At 37.7% G+C, this 22,272-nt stretch overlaps 1 protein-coding gene across 1 annotated transcript; it reads left to right on the top strand.

Moving 5' to 3' along the window:
* Window positions 1-315: 315 nt before the first annotated feature.
* Window positions 316-19,716, top strand: LOC126162011 (PEST proteolytic signal-containing nuclear protein-like). The gene is made up of 4 exons (XM_049918233.1): window positions 316-473; window positions 2,515-2,690; window positions 10,143-10,273; window positions 18,831-19,716. Exons 1-4 carry the CDS (start codon window positions 437-439, stop codon window positions 18,964-18,966), a joined length of 480 nt encoding a protein of 159 aa, XP_049774190.1. The 5' UTR covers window positions 316-436; the 3' UTR covers window positions 18,967-19,716.
* The last annotated feature ends 2,556 nt before the right edge of the window (window positions 19,717-22,272 follow it).

Genomic DNA, 22,272 nt, shown 5'->3' with positions numbered 1-22,272 from the left:
GTCACCACTTTATAGCGAGTAGCGATCCTGCTTTGTTTTTTCCACATAAAAATAAAATAATAACCTATAAATTATTTATTTTTCTAATCGCAAAGCATGAAATTCAATAAACAAAATAAATAACCCAACTCTCAAATGATAATGTAACTGTCACTTCACGTCCAAGAATTAAACTGTCTACGTGCACTGTATGCATCATGAAGGTATTCTTACCGCCATGGTATGCATTTTATCTGTACTTGCGTAGCGACGACGCCGGCACACAATAATATCATGTATTTCTGTCTTCGACCATGTCTGTGCTCTGGCACTGTATCTATGATGTCATGAGGGATCTCTTTGCTTTGAAGTGTTGATGATCGCTTGTTTGTGTTAACAAGAGTTGTAGATGAAATTTAGTGGAGTGTGCAAATAGGCAAATAAGCATCAATACACTATGTCGAAAAGAAACTCAAGAGGAGAAGTAACGAAAGGTTGTTACGCTGTCGTATATTTTTGCGATATTTGTGCAATTATATGAGAAATTTTCTTGTGGGGTTAGGTTAAGTGACTATGGAAGTAGTAGTACAAAATACCCGCATTGCTGGCAAGTCGTATCCGTTCTGCAGGTTGTTCAGAATGGAAGGTTCTGACTGATATCTAGCTGTTACCAGTGTTAATCAATTGAAACAAACACGTTAACTTTATTGCATTGTAAGCCAAAAAATTTGCGCCATTGTCCTGTAAGTACGACAACCGCATAGCATTTACCTCTTGTAGTTATTCCTTAGAAAAATAAATAACTGAAATAAAAAAGAAAAAAAGTTAAAGAGGCGAAGCATTGTTTCCGTATTTTAGATTGCGGTTAAAGCTGTGTTAATTGAAGAGATGGTAGAGACAACATGATTCTTACATATCCAGACCTTACATTCAGTAATCAGGTGCCTGACATTGTTCGGTTTAAATTCAGACATAAATACATTTCAAATGATTCTTGTTCTGTGCACAAAGAAAAAAGCTATTTCTAGAGAATAATTTTTGCGTTACAAAAATTGTTGCTATCTGCAGAATAGAAACTTTATTATTGAGGATTAGTCATGTACCAAAGTTAGTTGGTTAGTTGTGTGAGTGATCCTGGGTGAAGCGACCGTAACATACTGTGTTTCAGTGAGACTTCAGTCAGTTACCTCCCTATCCGTACCATCTGCTTTGCCATAAGCTTAAGTTTTATACCCTAAAGTGTTTGTTGACTACATGACAACATGAAATGAATTTTTGCCTTCAGTGGCAGTAACCATTTTAATCCTAGCAAGTTACTGAGTTGTATGTGTGTATTTCTCTTTGTTCGAGATGTGTATAAAGATGCTTAATGTGAATCACCAGAGTTTACCATTAATTTATTTTTAACACATTTTTATAAGTTAGTATACCTTTAACCTTTGTGTCTTGGCAACTTGAAACTTCCTAGCAGATTATAACAGTGTGCTGGGCTGGACCTCGTACCCAGAACCTTGCCTTGTACAGGCATTGCTTTAGTGAACTGAACTGATCAAAAGTATGCACACACTGCTGCGGAGTGAAAGAGTCATTCTGCTGATATGACTCCTATTGTACAATATAATTTTTTTTTGTGCGATCCTGCTGCGTCTCTAGACAGGATAAATAAAGTTTCAAATATATTATGAGTTGTGTATTCAGTTTGTTTAAAATTATATCCTTCTGTGCAATTAATTACATCAAATTGTTCTAAAATAGTTCTATTAGGAATGTATAATGCTTGTGTTACATTAGGACTAATGGCTTGAATGTGGATGCAGGGAGTTAGTGCCCGCATCTCGTGGTCGTGTGGTAGCGTTCTCGCTTCCCACGCCCGGGTTCCCGGGTTCGATTCCCGGCGGGGTCAGGGATTTTCTCTGTCTCATGATGGCTGGGTGTTGTGTGATGTCCTTAGGTTAGTTAGGTTTAAGTAGTTCTAAGTTCTAGGGGACTGATGACCATAGATGTTAAGTCCCATAGTGCTCAGAACCATTTGCAGGGAGTTAGTCATAGGTTGAAAGTAGATTCGTACACACCTTCCAAATTTGTCCCAAAAATTGGTGGATGATTTTGTTGTTCAGTGAGCTGTCTTGGCCTGGTGGTCAGATACCTATAAATTTTCTTTCCTTAATATGGGGTTAAGGTCAACACCACTCTAATGTGATTCAGTAACCGTGATTAGAGATGCAGGCAGTTTGTTTTTCCCTGCAGCATGAGAAATGGTTAGTTGTTTGAGAAAAGAGGTAACATATATATTGCAAAGTTTTTGATAAATTGTTATAAATTTTCCTGTTACCTTTTGTTATTTCTGATGAATATAGTCATTGCTGCGGAAGTAGTAGTATTGTCACACATACATTTTGTAAGTAGTATAAGAGATGTGTTGAATGTTACTAAATGTCACCTTCTGCTAAGGTTTTAAGTCATAGGTTATTGTGGGTTGTGTATAAGGCTAATTGCTTCATCATCTCAACTTTGCCAGTGTTTCACCTTGCTCAGGGTCGCCCCAGAATGGACCAGAGTCATTGCCAGACCAGAAAGAAGATGAGAAGGATAAGTCAGATGATGACAGCTCAAAGAAGAAAAAGTTTTCTATGGGTTTTGGAAAGCCAAGTGAAAAGGGCAATGATGAGACAGCAAAGAAAGGAATTCAAATCAAACTTGGGATGAACCAGGTATGAAGTGTCTTGACACTGTGAAGGTGTTTATGACTGGGTCTTAGCTGCTTGTAAATTATTGGGGTTGTATAGCCGTGGTCTAAGAAACTTTTCTGTTCCTCATGTTTCACACAGATAGATAACAATGGTAGTAATATCGTGCTATTCTTTGGAGCAGAGAATCATGATATGCAGCTCTGGTTGAAATGTTATGAACAGAAAAGTTTCAAGGATAACAACCATACAATTTGGGAAATTTACCAACAGCTAGGTGCTGAGTGCAAGTGTTCATTAAGAAAATTGATGTAGTTATCAGTGTTCTTGTTTCATAGTTCCATGTTTGCTTATGTCATTTCATCGAGATTAATAGTGTTTATCACATGTTACGATTTAACTTTTTGTGTGTCGCATTCCCCATTAGTAGTGTTCCGTACCTCAATCAGTAAAAGCGGAAAAATTATATGACCTCTTTGTTGGCCATCTTAAGCCCCTTTTCCTCAAGAATGGACTTTATCAAGTTGAAATCTGTCAAATCCTAATGTCTGATATTCCTTGGTGATGTAAAAAAATTAAGCTTGTAATTCAATGCAATCAAGATACAGCCCTCGGTGTCACATATTTTAATACTTGCAACAATCACTCGTCAAAGTCTGTAGATGAATTTGTCAATGAACATAATTAAGTTTGCACGGAACCCTCATAGCACGAGTCCTGCTGGCACTTTTCTACTTTTTAATTTCATGATGTTCACTCTTTGTATGCTAAAATTATAGTTTTATGATTTTTATAGTTTTATAACTGTACTTTTACAGTGTACAGTGATTAACCCTCTGCACTCTGTAATGCATTCTTATTTAAATTGCTGCCATGTGGGCAGTGATTTCACCACAGAGAATTGCACAAGTCTTTGTGGAAACAGTAAAGTCACTAACCAACAGTTAGGGTAGGCATTAAAAAAAGTGCACTGTCATTCAGATGTATTGACAGAACCATTACAGTACAAAACTTGTCATGCATGATATTTTTAAACTCTTCTGGGTGGACTGTCTCCATTGTCATTTCACTCCAGTTGTTTGCAAATGAATCATTGTCATTGTCAAAATCATTAGTTGCTCTCATATTCATATAGACATTTCTCTAAAAGCTCTCCAACCCCTTCCTCAGAAAGGACTGTGCTTGAATAGTAAATGTCCATGCAACAGAAAAGCTTTTGCACACATGTAGAAAGCATCACTTGTGCGAATTCAGCTTGCCCTTTTCTCACATGACATAGTGAAAACTGTGGATGAAGGACAACAGACAGATTCCATATTTCTATATTTACAAAAAGCTTTTGACTTGATGATGGCTCATGGCAGACTGTTAACGAAGGTATGAACATACGGAATATGTTCCCAGATGTGAGTGTGGTCAAGACTTCTTTAGTAATAGAACTCAGTACGTGGTCCTCTATGGCGAGTGTTCATCAGGGACAAGGATATCACCAGGAGTGCCCCAGGGAAGAGTGATAGGATCACTTTTATTCTTTGTGTACTTAAATGACCTGATGGTCAGGGTGAGCAACAATTGAGGGCTTTTTGCTGACGATGCTGCAGTTACTAGAAGATTTCATCATGGAGTGACTTTAGAAATACACAAGATGACTTAGATAAAATGTCTACATGGTAGGATGATTGGCAGCTTGATCTAAAAGTAGAAAAATGCAAATTAATGCAGATGAGAGGAAAAACAAATCTGCAATGTTCGTATAAAGTGTTAGAAGGGGGCAGCTTGACACTCCCACTTTGATTAAATATCTAGACGTAACATTGTGAAGTGTGTGAAACAAAATGAACACGTCAGGTTGGCAGTAGTGAAGGTGAATGTTGAACACCATTTTCTGGGGAGAATTTTGCTAAAGAAGATGGTGTATAGAATGCTAGTGCAATGCATTCTTGAGTACTGCTCGAATGTTGAGGACCCCACCAGGTCAGATTTAATGAAGACATAGGCGAATTTCAGAGGTGGGGTGATAGATTTGTTACTGGTAGGTTCAACGAATATGCAAGTATTGTGGAGATGCTCTTTGGAATCGTATGGGAATCCCTGGGGGGAAGACGATGCCCTTTCCACACAGTAGTATTGCACAAATTTAGTGAACTGGAATGTGAGGCCGACTGCAGAATGATTCTACTACCGTCAACATACATTTTACATGAGTAGCGTGAATATATGATGTGAGAAATTAGGGGATGTACGAAGACGTTTAAACAGTCGTATTTCACTTAATCTATTTGTGATTGGAGCAAGAGAGAAAATGACTTGTGGTATGAGGTGCGCTCCATCACGCACTGTAAGGTGCTTAACAAAGTATGGATGTAGATCTAACAGAACTAGCCCTTTTGACACCTATTGAATGTAACAAGAACAACCTTTCTCTTTATGGAACTGCTGCAGTGTGACATTGAGTTAACAGAGGCTTTCCTAGATGACAGTACTATGCAGCATTGCTGCCTAGTACAGGCAGATTTGAGAATGAAGCATGTGAGTGCCAGAAAAGTATTGTTAGGCTCAGCATCAGAGGGAAAAAAAAAAAAAAAAATTGTGATGTTTAGCATCACGCATGGTGGAGTGTAAAGGGTTACTGATGTTTCTATTAAGGATAATTTTTGGCCTTCTGCTGAAAACTGAAGAATAATATAAAATAAATAATCATGTTGCATGTCAAGGGCTCTTTAAATCACTGGCAAATAGAAATTCCAGATTTGGGTGGACTCCATCTAATTACAGCAAACATCTTTCCATAATAGATTCTCATTTCTGTAGTTGAAGTTACTGATATTATGAGTGTTATTTGTTGTGTACCGTATTTACTCGAATCAAAGCCTCACCTGAAATTTGAGACTCGAAATTCAAGGGGAGAGAGAAGTTTTAGGCCGCATCTCCAAATCAAAACAAAGTTGGTCCATTGTAATATGAGACACAATTTAGGTCGAATGAATGACGATACAGCTACAGTAGTTTGGTTCGAGTCGTAAGCTTAGCAGTTAAACTTTACCAGGTAGCCATTGCTATGCGTCAGGCGCTCCATCCGTATTTGTACGGGTACCCTTCCTTTTTCACTTGCTTCATCTGGTTTGAATTGATTGCTTACTTTTCTTTGATCTGATAAGCGCCGTTTTCTTGGTTATAGGTGTTTGTCACTCTAAGCTGAAACTGCATTACTGTACTGTGTCATGCATTGTTTGTCGCATTCTGATAGTGTGTGTTTACGGCCTGTCGCGGCTCGCGGCATGGCTTGCTTTTGTGCGCACTACCGCCGCTTACAATTTTTTTAAAAAAAGAGGAATCGTCTCATTAGCGAAACAATGGCAAGAGACTGCAATTTGTTGTTACTTACACTGCTGCTTTCTTTGATAACGATCAACAAGAACCAAATAATACACTGCGTATGATAGATGATGTTCTGATCAAGAGTTTAGCGAAAATTTTTCTCCGTTTGAAAATCTTTGCAGACGCCTCTTTAGTACATTACATTCCGCACAGAAATTAGAGTCACCTTAGATTTAAAAATCTAGTCAATTGCTGTGCTTCATTTCTGACTGTATCACTATTAGACATAAGAATAATACAAATATAAACATGACATGATGTGTATATTCTTCCGCGTTTGCTGTTGTCTCGCTCTATTTCGTAGTTTGACAGGATTTAAATGAGATAGCAGCAAACACATAACAATACATGGCAAAATGTTTATATTTGTATTATTCTTATGGTGAAGAGAATACTGCATGTGATTCACATTTCATCAGGTTCCTATTAGCAACCATCTCTTCTCACAGGCAGGAAAAAATTCAGAACGTAGAGTTGGCCATATTGACAAACATCCCAAACAGTCTTGCCAGTCTGATTTTCGTAGTACATTGAAATGCTGCTACATTCGAAGATGAAAAATACGGAATTTGTATTTACTTCGTTGGATAATGTATGAAAATGCAGTGGTCGAAACTCGGGGCAGAGGGAAAAAAGCTCGTCTTGCACCTTTTTTTTAAAAAAATTTATTTACTGACGCACGGGATTTGGTGCCAATATTTATCTTTGTGCCTACAAAGCATGCCTGTGTAGCGCTACATATATTCGACGGCATAAGTTAGTTGTGGTGGCACCCACCAACATTTTTCAGAACTTCCTCTTGCTTTGCACTCGATTCTAAGCCGCAGGCGGTTTTTTGGATTACAAAAACTGGAAAAAAAGTGCGGCTTAGATTTGAGTAAATACGGTAGTTGTGCAAGTGTTAACAGTTCATTCTACCGTTGTAGATTAAGTGAATGTCAATACCAGTGTTTCTTTTGGGTGATACTGTGGGATTAATTTTAGCTTTATAGGTTAAAAGAAGATATCAGTACCAGTATTAAGCCATTATTGGCTTGTTATTTTGCAGATATTGTAAATGATGCGTATTGTGTTCAGGTTAGGTGATTAGTTTGAGTGAGTACATTGGTACCAGTTTTTTGTTTCCCAATAAATCTCTCTCTCTCTCTCTCTCTCTCTCTCTCTCTCTCTGGATTGTTATTCTAGAATATTTTACTGTTTCTAGCGATTTATTACCAGTATTGTAATCAAAGAGTAATAGGTCTTTCCACCTGTTTATTCAGTCTATTACATTTTACTTGTTGAAATTTCAATCATCTACAGATTTATCCACATTTTGCTCGAATTTTCTGGTGCTAAGACTTCCCAAAAATCACAGCATCATCAGTGAACGAACACTTTCATGGATCATTCAACGTCCACCTAATCATTTATGCATACCATGAACAGTGACAGCCCTGACACTGCTGTGGGACACTGCCAGAATTAATTCTAAACCCAGAGGTTTTGTACTAAAGAACAAGGCTTTGAGTTCTATGTGCTAGGAAGTCCTGAATCTATACCCGCGCCGGCGAAACATTGCACTTGACAGTTCTCATTTTGTCAAGTTAGGTTGGCTATACTGTAATAGCAATGTTGCAACATCAGCCTCTATACACACAGCAACAATGCACACCCTTTCGATAACAGAGCGAAGAAATGCAGAAAACAAGCATCTGACGATTGGTACCTTAAAATCAATACTGTACATAGTTTACAGAATAAATAATAACCGAGACTGCAATAAATAACCAATATTAGTAATTTTTCACTCAGCAATTTACAGCGATAATGGCGCAATTCCATCCAGCTCACCATCATTACTGTTGTCCGATTCATCGCCAAAACCGTCTTCATCGTCGTCATCAGCAAGACAAACCATTAACTGTTCATGGCCACTGATAATGCCTTCTATTGTCTGTGCTGCTCGTATAAGCTTCTCGACGTATTCAACTTTTTTCCTCCATGAGGCTGCATCCACAGTCACAAGAGCTTCACGTAACAGCTTTTCCACCTCTCTTATTGTAAAGGACTTGTTGTTCCTTACGTACATTTTTACATGACTCCATACTAACTCAATAGGGTTGAAATGGCAGTAATATTGTGGCAGCCGTATTACACTATGACCCTGCTCCTTGGCAATTTCGTCTACTACTTATGTAGATGTTGTAGGCTCATTTTCTTTAACAAGAGAATACAATAGAACCTTTGTCATACTCATATCCGCTGCAAAATTTCGAGCCTGTAACCACTGCACCATAACTTCTTTCCGATCATTTGTGGTTGGGGCTTTGTTCAGTCACCGAATGATATGGAGCATTGTCCATTACAATTGTTGTAGGACAGGATTACAATTGTTGTAGGACAGGAAATCGTTTTAAAAGGTTCCTGACCCACTCAACAAATTGTGTGTGGTCCATATCGTCATGGTAATCACCAGTCTTTTTTGATCTAAAAACTAAAAGAGCGTAGGGGACAAAACCACTGGAGGAGCCTGCATATACCACAATTAATCTAGCTTCTCTTCCCGTCGGCTGATGGGCGCTACTGCTGGGTGTGTTATCCGTCCAGCATTTACTTACAGCTTCCCCGACATTAACCCACATTTCGTCCAGCCAAATTATGGAATGAATGTCTCTGCCCACAATTTTGTGCAAGAAAATGCTTCGAGCGGTAACAATATGTGCCATTTCTAACAGTACTTTGCGTCCGTCTAGTGTTTTGTAACGGAAACCCATATTTTTAGTACAATTTTTAGTGATGTTTTACCACCCCTGAAGAGTTCACTTTCTTTGAAAGAGACTAATAACTTTGCTACAGTTGGATACTCTTTTCTGCTGTAGTAAGCATAAACATGCCAGCGAACTGCATCAGTCTGGAAAGAATCTAAATCTGTGATAGGACTAGGCTGCTTTTTCTTCTTTCCCGGGGTCATTAAAAATGTGTTGTTTGATCCAGACAGCTTGGAATCATTACGGCTCACTTCAGTATCTTCCAAGTTTTGTGGTAATACTCCCTTACTTACTACGGTTCTTGCACTAATTCCAAGAGTTTTCGACGTACGTTCCACCACTTTATCGGCAGGAAGTGATGGCTGTCCATGAATGCGTACGTAGTTTTTCTCCTGCTCGTAGAAGTCAAGAGTTCTGCCCAGTAACTCCAGTGCCTGGCTGTTTAGCGGCACCCCTCGACGCAGAGGATTGTCACTAGGTGAAAGAAGTCTTTTCGTTGGCATTTTCCAAGTTTGTAAACTCACAACGTAACAAAAGTTACAACCACATAGAACACAGTAAAACAAAAACATGCGGTAAACAACAGACAATTCACGTTGTTTACACATTCACTAAACAAAGCCGGCAACGCGGGAACTTTGACGTCACAACAGCAGTGCTCACTGCGCTGTGATTGGCTGGTGCACCGCGCTGAACACCTAGCGCCTCTCGTTCTTCATTTGTTACACTGCCAACTTAATACGCAAACGTCAAGTGCAATGTTTCAGCGGCCCGAGTATAGTTATGGAACTGGTCTAACATGCTATAGATTCCCATTTTGCGCAGTAGGTGACAGTGCAAAACTTTGAGCACTTTCCATATCCAAGCACTTGTTATCTACTGCCACAAACATATCAGTTTGAGTTTATCAATGTTAGATAAAGACCATATGTTGAATCAGAACCACATTGGTGTCATATTCCTATCCCATGCAAGTGCCACCTCTCCCTCTCTGCTGTCAACCATCCTTCCCTGTATTCCTACCTTCCTCTCCCCACTTCCTTTTTTGCCTGACCCCACTGCTGCAGTGCCGGTGCACTGTAGTCAGGTAGGGCTATATAGCTGTGTAGTATTTGTATTATGTAGCAATCTCTGGAAGGACAACACTGTCCAAAAGCTTGGCAACATTCAGTTTTGTTTCTGTGTCTATTGACCCATCTGTCCAGTGAGTTAACTTCACATCTTTCATTATTTATGTTCCACCAGAGACCTTAGTAGCTTAGTTTTTATGACAGTTTCACTATATTTTCAGAAATCTTTTATTTGTAACTATTGTGGAAACTATATCTCATTTTGTTCATGTTTACAGAAAAACTTGATTACAACAAATACTATGAAAGCAAAGTCACAAGCAGTAGCAGCTGTATTTAATGATGATGAGGATGATGAGCCAGAGGAAATGCCCCCAGAAGCACGTATGAGGATGAGGAATATTGGAAGGTGAGAGTAGTGTTGCTGATAATATCCATAATACTCAAATTTTATATATATTGCACACATTCAAAAGGTTTTGTTCTTGAATTAAATCAGATTGTCCAAACAGTGTTTTCAAGGTGTGGATAACCTATGTTGTCGTTTACTTCCTTTACGCGATCAGGGTCAGAGGCCCATACACAGCTACAATGCTCCTTTGCGCTGGATTCTGTTCCTGTCTTTTGTCTCCAGTCACCGTGTATGCTGATATGCAGCAAGTCCTTGTGGATTCCATTTCTCCACTTCTTCTTTGGTCTGCCTAGTGGTCTTCTTCTGTAGGGAGTAAACTGTATGGATTTTAAAGGCCATCGGTGTTTGCCCATCTGAGTGACATGCCTTGATCATACAAGCCGTTTGGTTCTCATCAAACCTACAATGTTTGGTCCATTGCAGATCTCTCCCAGCTCACAATAGGGTATTTGACTGTTTACTTAAATGATTAATTATTCCATTTTATGTTCTAACATGCTTTTTTTCCTCTTGAATTTCAGTATTCTTGTATGAAAACAGAAATGAAATTCAAATAATTTGAAAGCCTGCTAAAATGCTCCATTCAATGCCTGTGACATCAGTGGATAGCTCACTGCTCTTACTGTCATAATGATAATTCACAGCAATGTCCTATTTTGGAATTTACGTTTCAGAAAATGGGTAACAAAGAGTGTGTTGTACCATTCTGTACGACACATGTACAAAAACTCCTGAAAAGTTGTTTTTGAGCATACCAGAGAATGAGAAGATGCGTAAAATATGGTTGCACTGTACTGGCAGATTGCCATCATGTCGACGCAAAAGTTCACTTATGCAATTAAAAATTTATTAAGAAGTTAATCTACTTTCAAGATATGCTTTTCCGCTGTTACTAGGAAGGATAACATCATTCACCGAAATTAAACTCTTCGTGAAAATTGTCATTTTATCCAATTTCACATAAATTATTTGGTATCTCTGTTGTTAGAGCGGAAGAGTGTCGAGTTTTGTAAGATGATGTCCATAGATCGCTGGTTCGAATCCAGTCCAAAAGATTATTTTAACCTACTTGTAAAATTCCTCGACAGTCCTCTCATATGAAAACCAAATCACAGCTACGAAATTTCACCTCACCGATCAGAAACAAGAGTATTATTGTGTTTTCCTTGTTGTCTACATGCTTTTACATTTCCAATCGTCGTTCACACACACTACATTCAAAAAGATATTGCCTAGTTCATGTGACCACAATTTTTTTACTTTATTGGGAACAATGATTTTTATCTTCTTACTGTCCAGCTTTGAAGTTTCATCATCTTATGTAAAGATGAAGTAAATCTGCTTCAGACACTGACTTTAGTTTGCACTCAAAAACATCACAGCCCTTAAGTTTGTGTTAACTGCATGCCATACATGCTTTATATATCTCCATATAGAAAACTTCATCATCGTATACCTTTTGTACTGTGGGTGTATGGTAATATCTTGACTGCTAGCAATGCTTTCGAAACAAGTTAATTGTTTGTCCGCAAAGTAAATGCATTTATCCTCTGTTGTCCATTTCTCAGGCTTAGATTAATGTGAAGCTACATATAATACATTGCACCATCAAAATAACTGCTACAATCAGTTCTTGTTAACGCTATTTTCATATTTCATGTAAAACTTTAAAAATATAAGATCCAACCAGTATTTGAACATGTGACCTTTCAATCCACAGTCAGATACGCTATCCGTTGTGCCACAAAGCACGTGCTGAGAGGACTACCTCTGCTGGAGTGACTTTTAGACAGGAAATCAGCACTAAGATTTGCTGAGAATAAGTTCATTGTGCTTTGGATCGTAGCTCATGACTGATAAATGTCAATCTAATATAATATATGGACCCATTTGCAAAAATTGTACAAGTTCTTTGTATTGAGTGAGATTAATGATACTGCAGATAGCAGGGAGGAGACTGTCTGTCCCTTCACGTATCGCCACTCTAAATGGGTGGAGCATAAACGCATCAACTTTCACATGGTTTTCACTATCAGCATTCACAAAATTTGTTTTTGTTGTTGTTTAAAGTTGTATTTGCGTTTTCCCTCTCTAAACAGGTAAACTGTTTCCAGAAAAAGTATATAAAAATGTCGTAACTTTAGCTAACACTTACAACACACATATAGTTTCATCTTACTCCTAGTCTGTGACACTACTTTACTCCTAGTCTGTGACACTACTAGAGCTTCAGCCAATAACGGGGTGTTTTCAATCGCGTTACAAAATCTTGATATTTAATGATTTTTAAGCTTTAATTACATAAAAATAACATATTTTGTGAGAAGATTGCTATCAAATGTTATCAAGATAACAATAATCTGAACCATATTTTTAACACCTATTACGCTGGATCTTTCAGTCTCCAGTGATCTCATCTTGTACTAGACCATTGATCTTCTTTAAGACTTTTTGCACAAAAATGATAATAAAAGTTTGAATCTTTTTTCTGAACAATCCATATTTTGCAACCGTATAGCCTGACAGGTTGGATTGGTGCTTTGTACAGCTGGAGTCTGAAATTCCTTGAGAGGCTGCGTGATTTAAAAAGCTGGCTGAGACTTAAGTATGATCTGTTTGCTGCATGGATCCTCATGTTGATTTACGCCTCACACGATGCTGGTTCTGTACAATATTTAAAATTATGAACGCCTTTGTAGGATCAGGTTGAGATTACTGGAGGCTGGAGCTCGTCTCTTCAACAAGCAAAAGTCTTGCTCATATCCAAATACTTGCCCTTTGATTCTCTCACAAGGAGACGGAGCTTAATCACTGCTACCTCAACGCTGTCACTCATTTGCATCACAGGGTCTATACTGCCTGGGACAGCTGTGAAATCTGGGACAAACATGGGGATTTTTCATCTAGAAAAAACTCAGGATTATTTTTGAATTCTGGGAATTTTTCGTTGTATTAGCTTTCAGTTAAATTTTTGCATTTTGACTGGTAAGACCCAATACTCTAACAAAGAAGTTTGCTTTAGCCTGCTGCTGCAGAATAATACTGCCGCAGTAAAATGTAGAGAGAATCACCCCAAAATAAAACTTAAGATGCAAAGAAAATCGGTTATTTACAACAACAAAACATAGTGCACACACACAAGCGTCTGCCGGCAGTGAAATCTGTCAAAGGCCTTTGAACAGCTATTCAGTACTTCATAGCAACAAACTGCTTTTGTTGAGTGTGACATCACAACTGTTTACATGTATAACAGATCACGGGAAGATATTGCGAATGATGGTTTGAGAAGTGTTACTTTCAGAGTAAGATGAATTATGTTACGTGTGAGAATGTGTGATGAATTTCTTAAATGATGGAACAGTTGACTCTAATTCAAACCTTAGCACTTTGAGGATCAGCCTCTCAGAAAAATTTTGGGCCCAGAAGACCAGCTATTTAAGATATAAATTAAAATTTTTTCTGACACATTTGTGTTTCATATCTCTTAAAGGGTTCACACACTATAAAAGACCAAGCTTCAAGGCTAGTTTTTCATATTTATTTTAGTTCTTTCATAGATTACAAATCATGCAGTTATGATAGCAAAAAGTGTAATTATTGCACCAAAAAAGGGTGAGGTGGGTGTTTAAGCTATTTACATGTAATTGACTTTTACATGGAAAAGACGAATTACTCAACAGAACATGTATTCATCCAGGAACCCATGAAATGTTCAATTCACGTCAGTGAAAGTAATTTTTGTCCGAAGTATTCAGCTGCTGAAATTTAACCTGTAGACTTCAGATCCTTCGTAACCATTCCCCCAGGGGAGGGGGAGGGGTCATTTTTGATGACACAATATTATATGTGAACACTTAGTTTTGTTGTAGCTATGCTGTGTATATTTTAATTCAAACTGTGTTTGCACTCCTTAACAGTGAAGTTGCTTGCCTGACTATGTTCCATGTCATACACTTTGAATACTGCTGTCGGCTGGCGAGATAATGAGACATGAGCTATGATCAGCAGACAAAAGTGCATCACACAGCACAATCTCAATTTCAGTGTTTCGGAAGTGAAGCGGGTAACCTACAGTTCACAAGACTTTGTGTAAACTTGGTGTCATTTGACGTCATGCTGTATTGAAGACGAAATGAACTGTCTATCAGCTTTCGCAATCATTTGGTTCACAACATGCGAAGCGAACATAATGTCCCAGACAATAATATTCACCTCAGGTAGAGAGAACCAGAGGTTACACTATTCATTTACTGCAGTGTATGTTAACCTCAAAGATCCATCATTTATAAATGTGTAAAGCTCTGCTTTCATGTGGAATGGGTTGTAGATGAGGGAGAGATGAAAGTGTTGGGGAGATTTAATTTTGAAATGTACTGAAAAAGTTGTGCTAACAATTTTTCCTAATATGCTTTCATCAACCCCAAAAGTGAGATGACTCATTACTCATATCAAGTGGTGAGGGGGAAATGCTGGAGCCAGCCAGCATTGACTCCAACAAAGTATATATTCAAAAGTGTTCCTTAAGGTACCTCAGCAAAATAAGAGTATTTTTAGAAACTCTGGAAACTAGTTGCAGGATTAGGTCTGTAGCTAGTTAGAAAGGATGGGTAAACATTCTAGCAGATGAATTAAAGCAACACCTCATTTATGTTATATCCAATGAATAAGGCTGTTTCAGATCACCAACTGAGGAGGGGGGGGGGGGGGGGGAGCCCTCTGTGCACAACATTGAAATTACAGGAGGAGCATACTTGTATTAGCTTAATAAGGAAGTCGCAGAACATTTCAGAAACGGGAGGGATCAGATATGGCAGGATATGGACAACCTTCATAGCTGACATATAGCTCATAAATCTGTCCTTATAACCACTACCATAATGATCAACTAGTGGAATTCTGCTGTGTGTATTGTAGCTTAGACCTCACGAAAGCTTTCTTATAACCACTACCATCATGATCAACTAGCAGAATTCTGCTGTGTGTATTGTAGCTTAGATCTCACGAAGGCTTTAACAGCCTATACGTCATTATGTGATATTTAGGTATAACAAATCATACCAAGAATGACATGTGGTTATAAATCTTCAGTGCCACTACTTTGAAATGGCTACGAAATTACAGAATCTGATAGGGTGTTTCCCAAGTACCCACCATCGAATGTTAACAACAGTTGATAGAAGTTCATGAGGTATTTGATAAGTGCATTTGACATCAAAATGATGTCATCTTTGCACAGTCTTGTAAACTGTCTGTTACCCTTACAAAGCTACTGTGCAGTATGTGGAGGAATTCATATTTATACTTCGTAATAGGAAAATATGCCTTGTATACGTTACCATGCATCGAATATCTTTCCAAAATGTGTTGTTTTTGCTGGGTTTCATTTCCTACAGTTCTGAGAAGCTCTGCGCCAGTGTATAAAACCCTTACTCTTCAAAGGATTGATAAGTTTTACAGCTCTGAGGAAAAGTATATTGTCACTTAACATGCAAAAATAAAAAATGTTATTTCACCTGGGGTATAGTGTATTTTCATGCGGGAAAAAGTGTATTTTTAACTGGGAAATCCGTTAATTTTAGCTCTTCCTTAGATATGGGCAATAGGGCCACTTCATCAGCGAGATGTGCGATTTTTCTCACCTTCTACCTTGATCCCCTTAAAATTCTTATTGAGAATGTTCCTCATTATCTTTTCAAGCACCAGGTTGAAAGATATCGCTGACACACGATCTCCTTTGTCAAACCTGCGTTTATGTAAGAGCGCCCCATAACTCTGTTCTCAAGTGCCACTCTGCCTTTCGAATTGGTGAGACAAACTCTTAACTAGGCTGAAGAATTCATTGGGTAATCAAAACTAGCTTAGACGATTCATCATGCTTTCCCAGTGGTTGCAGTCATTTGCCTTCTTAAAATCTGTGAAAAGCGTATGAAGGTCTTTGTAGCATTTCCACAAATTTTTGGTGAACTGTTGAATTATGTGGATGTTGTCCACAGTTGAGCAGTCCTTTCTGAAACCACCCCTCTATTCATCAATCACTTCTGCATAAGGCTGAATTCTGTCAACTATACAGTTACACAACATCTTGTAGCAGACGTTCAGGAGAGCGAAACCTCAGTAGTTGGTGCAGTCCATTTTGTCACCTTTCTTGCATATGAGGTAGGTGACCGTTGACTTCAAATCTTCTGGGATCTCCTGCACAGTCCAGATCCTGTTGATTAATTGGTGAATTATCTTATGGTGTTTTTTGCCTCCAGATTAAATGACTTCTGCCTGGATTGCATCTTCTGGACTTTTGTTCTTTATCATCTCCATCACATGATTCTTTATTTGCTTCACCGTAGGTGACGGATAATCTAAACCTACAATCTCAGGAGTTGAAGTTGATCTTTTGGTGCATCACAGTTGTGTAGCTCTGTGAAGGATTGTTTCCATCTCCCAGCAATATTGCACTCGTTGGTGAGAACAATCCCCTATCATAGTCCGGTAACTGTTTTCGTTTGTGCAATGGAGAAGTGTGTCTATAAGGCATCTGAATAGCATTGGTTCTTCAGGCATTCTATGGATCAATCTCACTGTTCGTGAAACATTGATCTATTAATTGTTCTTCTCCTGGGTGTGCAGTGGTTAAAAAACAGGACATAAGGGATTGCATTTAAAATTTACTTCTAGTGATACTGATACAATTTGCACTCAGTTTCCTGTATAATTGAAAATAAATATCACAGAATAGATTGTTAAATAAGGCCACAGGTGAGTTACTCTCCATTCGTGTCATTTGTGAGCATTTGCTCTGTCTCTATCACTGCCAGCAAAACATCTTATGAGTTTTATGTTTTCTCTTGTTGCTACCAGTATGTAAAAAAAGGTAACTGCATTATGGCACATTGAGAACTGAAGAATATTACAGTTAGTTTAGGTCTAGGGCAGACTGTAACACTTTCATTTCTCACAAAAAATTTCAGAGTATGGAATGTGACTATCAGAAAGAGTGCATTCCTTCTTCTTGTTGGAAAGGTAAAAGTTCCTTTAGTTGCCTCCCCCATCAACCAAGTGCTTGTCTGTTGTTTGTTATCCTATTTTTAAATCAGAGCTTCCACAATTTTGACTTAATACCGTACTTGTAGTACTCACTCATCTGTGGAAGAAGTGTAGTAGTCCTGCACCAGCTCATGGCCAATTTATGTAGTTAAAGGGATGCATGTTCATATAATGCTTCCTAAATCAGCCTTGGACTGGAACAATACTGCAGCCCTTCTTCTACAAATGAAGTAGTGGGTGTATATTACAAATATGGTCTCGAGTAAAAATTGGACTTGGGTACCTTTATCTTTCGAGTACAGGTATGACCTCCCATTCAATTCGCATGTTTTTTTATTAGCAGCAGATCGTACCTTCATACTTGATTATCAGATATGCACAGAGAAGTTCACACATGAACAAGTAGCTAAACAAACTTATGTTGATACAAAGGAAAGAGCGAACCCAATGAGTGGAACTTCAAGGTTTATGGGGGCCATGGTACATGAAAGTAGGATACATAATGTGAACTTATCTCTCGGCCTCCTACGTCGAGTAATAAAGTGAGGAGATTTAGTTAGACAGTGAATGTAGATAAGACAAAAAAAATTATTATAGCACTGAAAGGAGTAATCACTTTAGTTAAAACAAATGCTGTTGCCTGGAAACATTTTTGTCAAGTAAGGGTATTACAGTGCTGGATATGATGTAAGGTAGAACAGTATTTGCAGTGGATCATATAGATGGTTTATGTACATAATTCACAAGTTATTTACCCTTTTATAGTATTTACAGAGGAGGTTGTGGTAGATAGTGACAACTAGGGGAACAGTGCAAATCATACACACAAACTATTTGCAATGATAGAAAATGTAAGGATGGAACTGTATGCCATATAATTTGGTTAGCATAATTTGGTGGTTTTGAAAAGCTTGTGTGATGTCTTGATAAAACTAAACAGATTGCTTAGCAGAGGAATATGAAGATAACTCTGAGGCTTTGATTGTATTAGAACAAAAATGACTCGTGTCAAAATGAAGATTGCGTATTTGTGAATATCTTTAACATTTGAAGTACAGGGTTTTTGTAATTAGTCAAAGATAATAAAATGCTGACTGTTCCACCATAGCTGCTGGATTATTGAACTGTAAGTGATGGAAAATGAACAATCGAGGGAGGCAGTAGTGTTAGTATGTGTGCTCATCAAGCCAGCCATTAGTAACTGTGAAGAATATGAGATGTGAAAACTCGGTAATGTCTGTAAATTGGTGTTAACCATATGAAGGATCATTCTCGTAGTAATAGTGCTACTCATTTGATTTAATTTCATCATAAAAAATGATGGTAACTGCATTGATTACTAAATAATTTAAAGAATGACATTGCAGGGTTTACTATTACAGATGATTTCTTTAATATTATCATTTATTTAATACAACTATCACTGCATGAGAGTTTATTTGTTGCAGTTTATTTACAAACTGGTGTAGGATAACATTATGGTAAATGATTTAGTAAGTAAACTTCACTGTTTCAGAGAAACACCGACATCAGCCGGACCAAATTCTTTTGGTAAAACAAAACAAGGTTTCTGTGATTCAAAAAAAATATTTGAAAAGACTATGAAAAAAGCGATGGACTCAAGTACAGATGCAGCAAAAAATGCAGAGTGAAAGTATGTCAACCTTATAATTGACATACATTGAAGAAGAATCCATCTTCTGTTTATTGCAGAAATGCAAGATATTGTGTTAAAGCTCTTGGCAGCCGTTCCCAAACTTTACAGTGATGAAGCGCAATTTTAGAACATATTGCATGTTGCATAGAGTATGAAATTTTCTGTTACCTTGTGCATCTCGCAGCAATTTTTATCAGGTTTATGTGATGAACTGATACAAATTTGTTGTTCATCATTTGAATTTGGCTGCAGATGACATGTCATATCAATTATTGGTATGAATGACTTACACTACAGTAGAATAATTTATAGTGTTACGTACCAGAACATACATGCCTTATATGGAAACATTAAATAATCTCCATTTACAGCGTTATTGTGTGATACAAGTAGATAAGTTGTAGTTATTCGTGTTGCACATGATAGTGAATTTTCACACTATCCTTGTGTTTAGCCTGTCATGTCTGTCACCAAGTCATTGCTCCTTATGTGCATCACTGTGTGTTGTTAATCTTGTTTCCATGTATTTAAAATTGGTATTAGTTTCGTAATAGTGGCAGAGTGACAGACATCAGTCAAGAGCAAAACTTGTGTAGTGATTTTAGTAATGCACAGCAAGCTGTCATTTTTGACTCTGTAATTGGTTTTTCCAGAATTGTTAAAATGCTGCTTAGAGAGGGAATTTCTTTTTAATTATGTACATTGCAGATCAAGTACCAAGTAATAAATATTGTTTTATACAACATTATCAGCATTTCACTTTTACAGAAATGGGCTGTTAAAGAAAGGTAAATTTTTCAACAGAAGTAAACATTTATTTCAAAATGTTGTGTTTGTGGAGGTATCTACTTTACAGAAGAAATATACATGTAGCTGCTCTTCAGTAGCATGAAGTAATTTGGAAGTTATGCTACCACTTCAAAAATACAGTTTGCTTCTACACACCAAAAACAATTGGAAATATATGTAAAGTGTCATTAGTGTAGTAACAGGCAATAAACTTTCATATGTAAAACAGTGGAGCCTTTACAGAAGTATTCCTTAAAAACAGTGGTCTTCCTGACTGGGTGGAGATAACTTCATAAATTTAAGCTTATTGTTTCTCATGTATGCCATATGTGATCATATATAACTATTTGTCTCCACTTCAAAATAACTGCGTGGACAAGTGATACATTATGTCAAGAGCTATCTCCTCAAATTCCCCCTCAACCATTTAACCAGCTGTTTGTTCAGCTGTATTCTGTAAGACCAATTATGAACACCCCATGTTATTTTTATTCAGTTTTTTATGAAGCGACAGAGCTAATAGTTTCGGTACAGGGCTTCAAACTGTAATGTGATGTCACCTCATACTCAAGCTGCATTTCAAAAATGAAATAGACAGGATTTGTGGAGGAAAGAACCTCTCTGGGATTTCAAAGTACATGTGTCCATTGTAACAGCCTCATTTCCACATTCAGCAACTCATAGCGCACTGATTACAGTTCCACATGGAAAAAAAAACTTTCTGCACCAAAGATTGCATAAATTAGTCTTTCTTGTTGACAGCTGTGAAATTGGTTGTCAACAATAAACTCTTGGTTATTGAAAGTCTCTTCCCAAGTAAAACATAGATTGCTCCTTTTAAGTGCTTAATTTGAGGAAATTCAGATTACTGTTTCATTTAAATGTGCACATTGTATTGATAATCGGTTACAATTTTTGTGGTAGTTCGAATTGAACAGAGTAATATTTTTCCATGAAATGCTTCTTGACAGATTTACTGAACATGCTAAAGATTCACACAGTTGCACAAAATGACCAGAAAGGATAACTCAAAGTAACCCTGATATTCAACTATTGCAGGAGAATATACCAAGCAATATGGTGTTGTGGTTAACACGATGGACTCACATTCAGGATGACAATAGTTGTAATCCCTGTCCCGCCATCCAGATTTAGGTTTTCCTGATTCCCCTAAATCACCTTAGACGAATTCCAGGATGATTCCATCAAAAAGGGTATGGCTTGTTTCCTTTCCTAAACTTCCGTAATCAGAGCTTGCACTCCGTCGCTAATTATGTTGTTTGTGGAGGCATTAAATCTAATCTTTCATCCTTCCCTTTAAAGAGAATATTACTCAATTTGCCCTCCCAACATTCCATGAGAGTGGCAGCAAACACTTATCTATAAGGCTTTTTGTGTGTGTGTGTGGGGGGGGGGGGGGGGGGGGGGGGTTGCTTGTAGTACAGGCTGTAAATTAAACTTCTGTACAACAGTACAAGTGGATGAAATCAGATTAACCAAGAACATTGCTCTATCATAGTCGCCCATATGTTCATAGAACAGAAGATGGAGACTCCTGGGAAGCTGAACAGTCAAGTGACAGAAGTTTTTAAGTGTGTGTGTGTGCTGCCAAAATGGTCAAAGGAAATGTATAAAATTAGTACTTTTGTTTGTCTAAATCATTGTTTTATATTCTGTTTCATAGAATCGTTTGTTTATTTTGAAAAAGTGTAGTGAATAATTAACTTGTGTTCTATCATATGCCTCCAGCCACTGTGCTCCAGAAGTTGGTGTAATATTGTTGATGTCAAATTATAAGTTTGAGTAAGTGCGTATATCACATATTCAAGAATTGCACAATGATTATTTTCCCCATTTGTTTCCACAATTTTAACATTTATTTTTTAAATTACAGTTTGCTGCTGAACTGTGTAATTTCACAAGCATCGCATTCATTCCTCCTGTCATTTTGTTTGTGCTGTCCATGCGGTATTTATGTTGTTGTTGTTGTTGTTGTTGTGGTCTTCAGTCCTGAGACTGGTTTGATGCAGCTCTCCATGCTACTCTATCCTGTGCAAGCTTTTTCATCTCCCAGTACCTACTGCAACCTACATCCTTCTGAATCTGCTTAGTGTATTCATCTCTTGGTCTCCCTCTACGATTTTTACCTTCCATGCTGCCCTCCAGTACTAAATTGTTGATCCCTTGATGCCTCAGAACACGTCCTACCAACCGATCCCTTCTTCTGGTCAAGTTGTGCCACAAACTTCTCTTCTCCCCAATCCTATTCAATACTTCCTCATTAGTTATGTGATCTACCCATCCAATCTTCAGCATTCTTCTGTAGTGCCACATTTTGAAAGCTTCTATTCTCTTCTTGTCCAAACTATTTATCGTCCATGTTTCACTTCCATACATGGCTACACTCCATACAAATACTTTCAGAAATGACTTCCTGACACTTAAATCTATACTCGATGTTAACAAATTTCTCTTCTTCAGAAACGCTTTCCTTGCCATTGCCAGTCTACAT

This window comes from Schistocerca cancellata, chromosome 2 (genome assembly GCF_023864275.1).
Source record: "Schistocerca cancellata isolate TAMUIC-IGC-003103 chromosome 2, iqSchCanc2.1, whole genome shotgun sequence".
NCBI lineage: Eukaryota > Metazoa > Arthropoda > Insecta > Orthoptera > Acrididae > Schistocerca > Schistocerca cancellata.
This window is presented reverse-complemented; position numbering and strand designations above follow the sequence as displayed.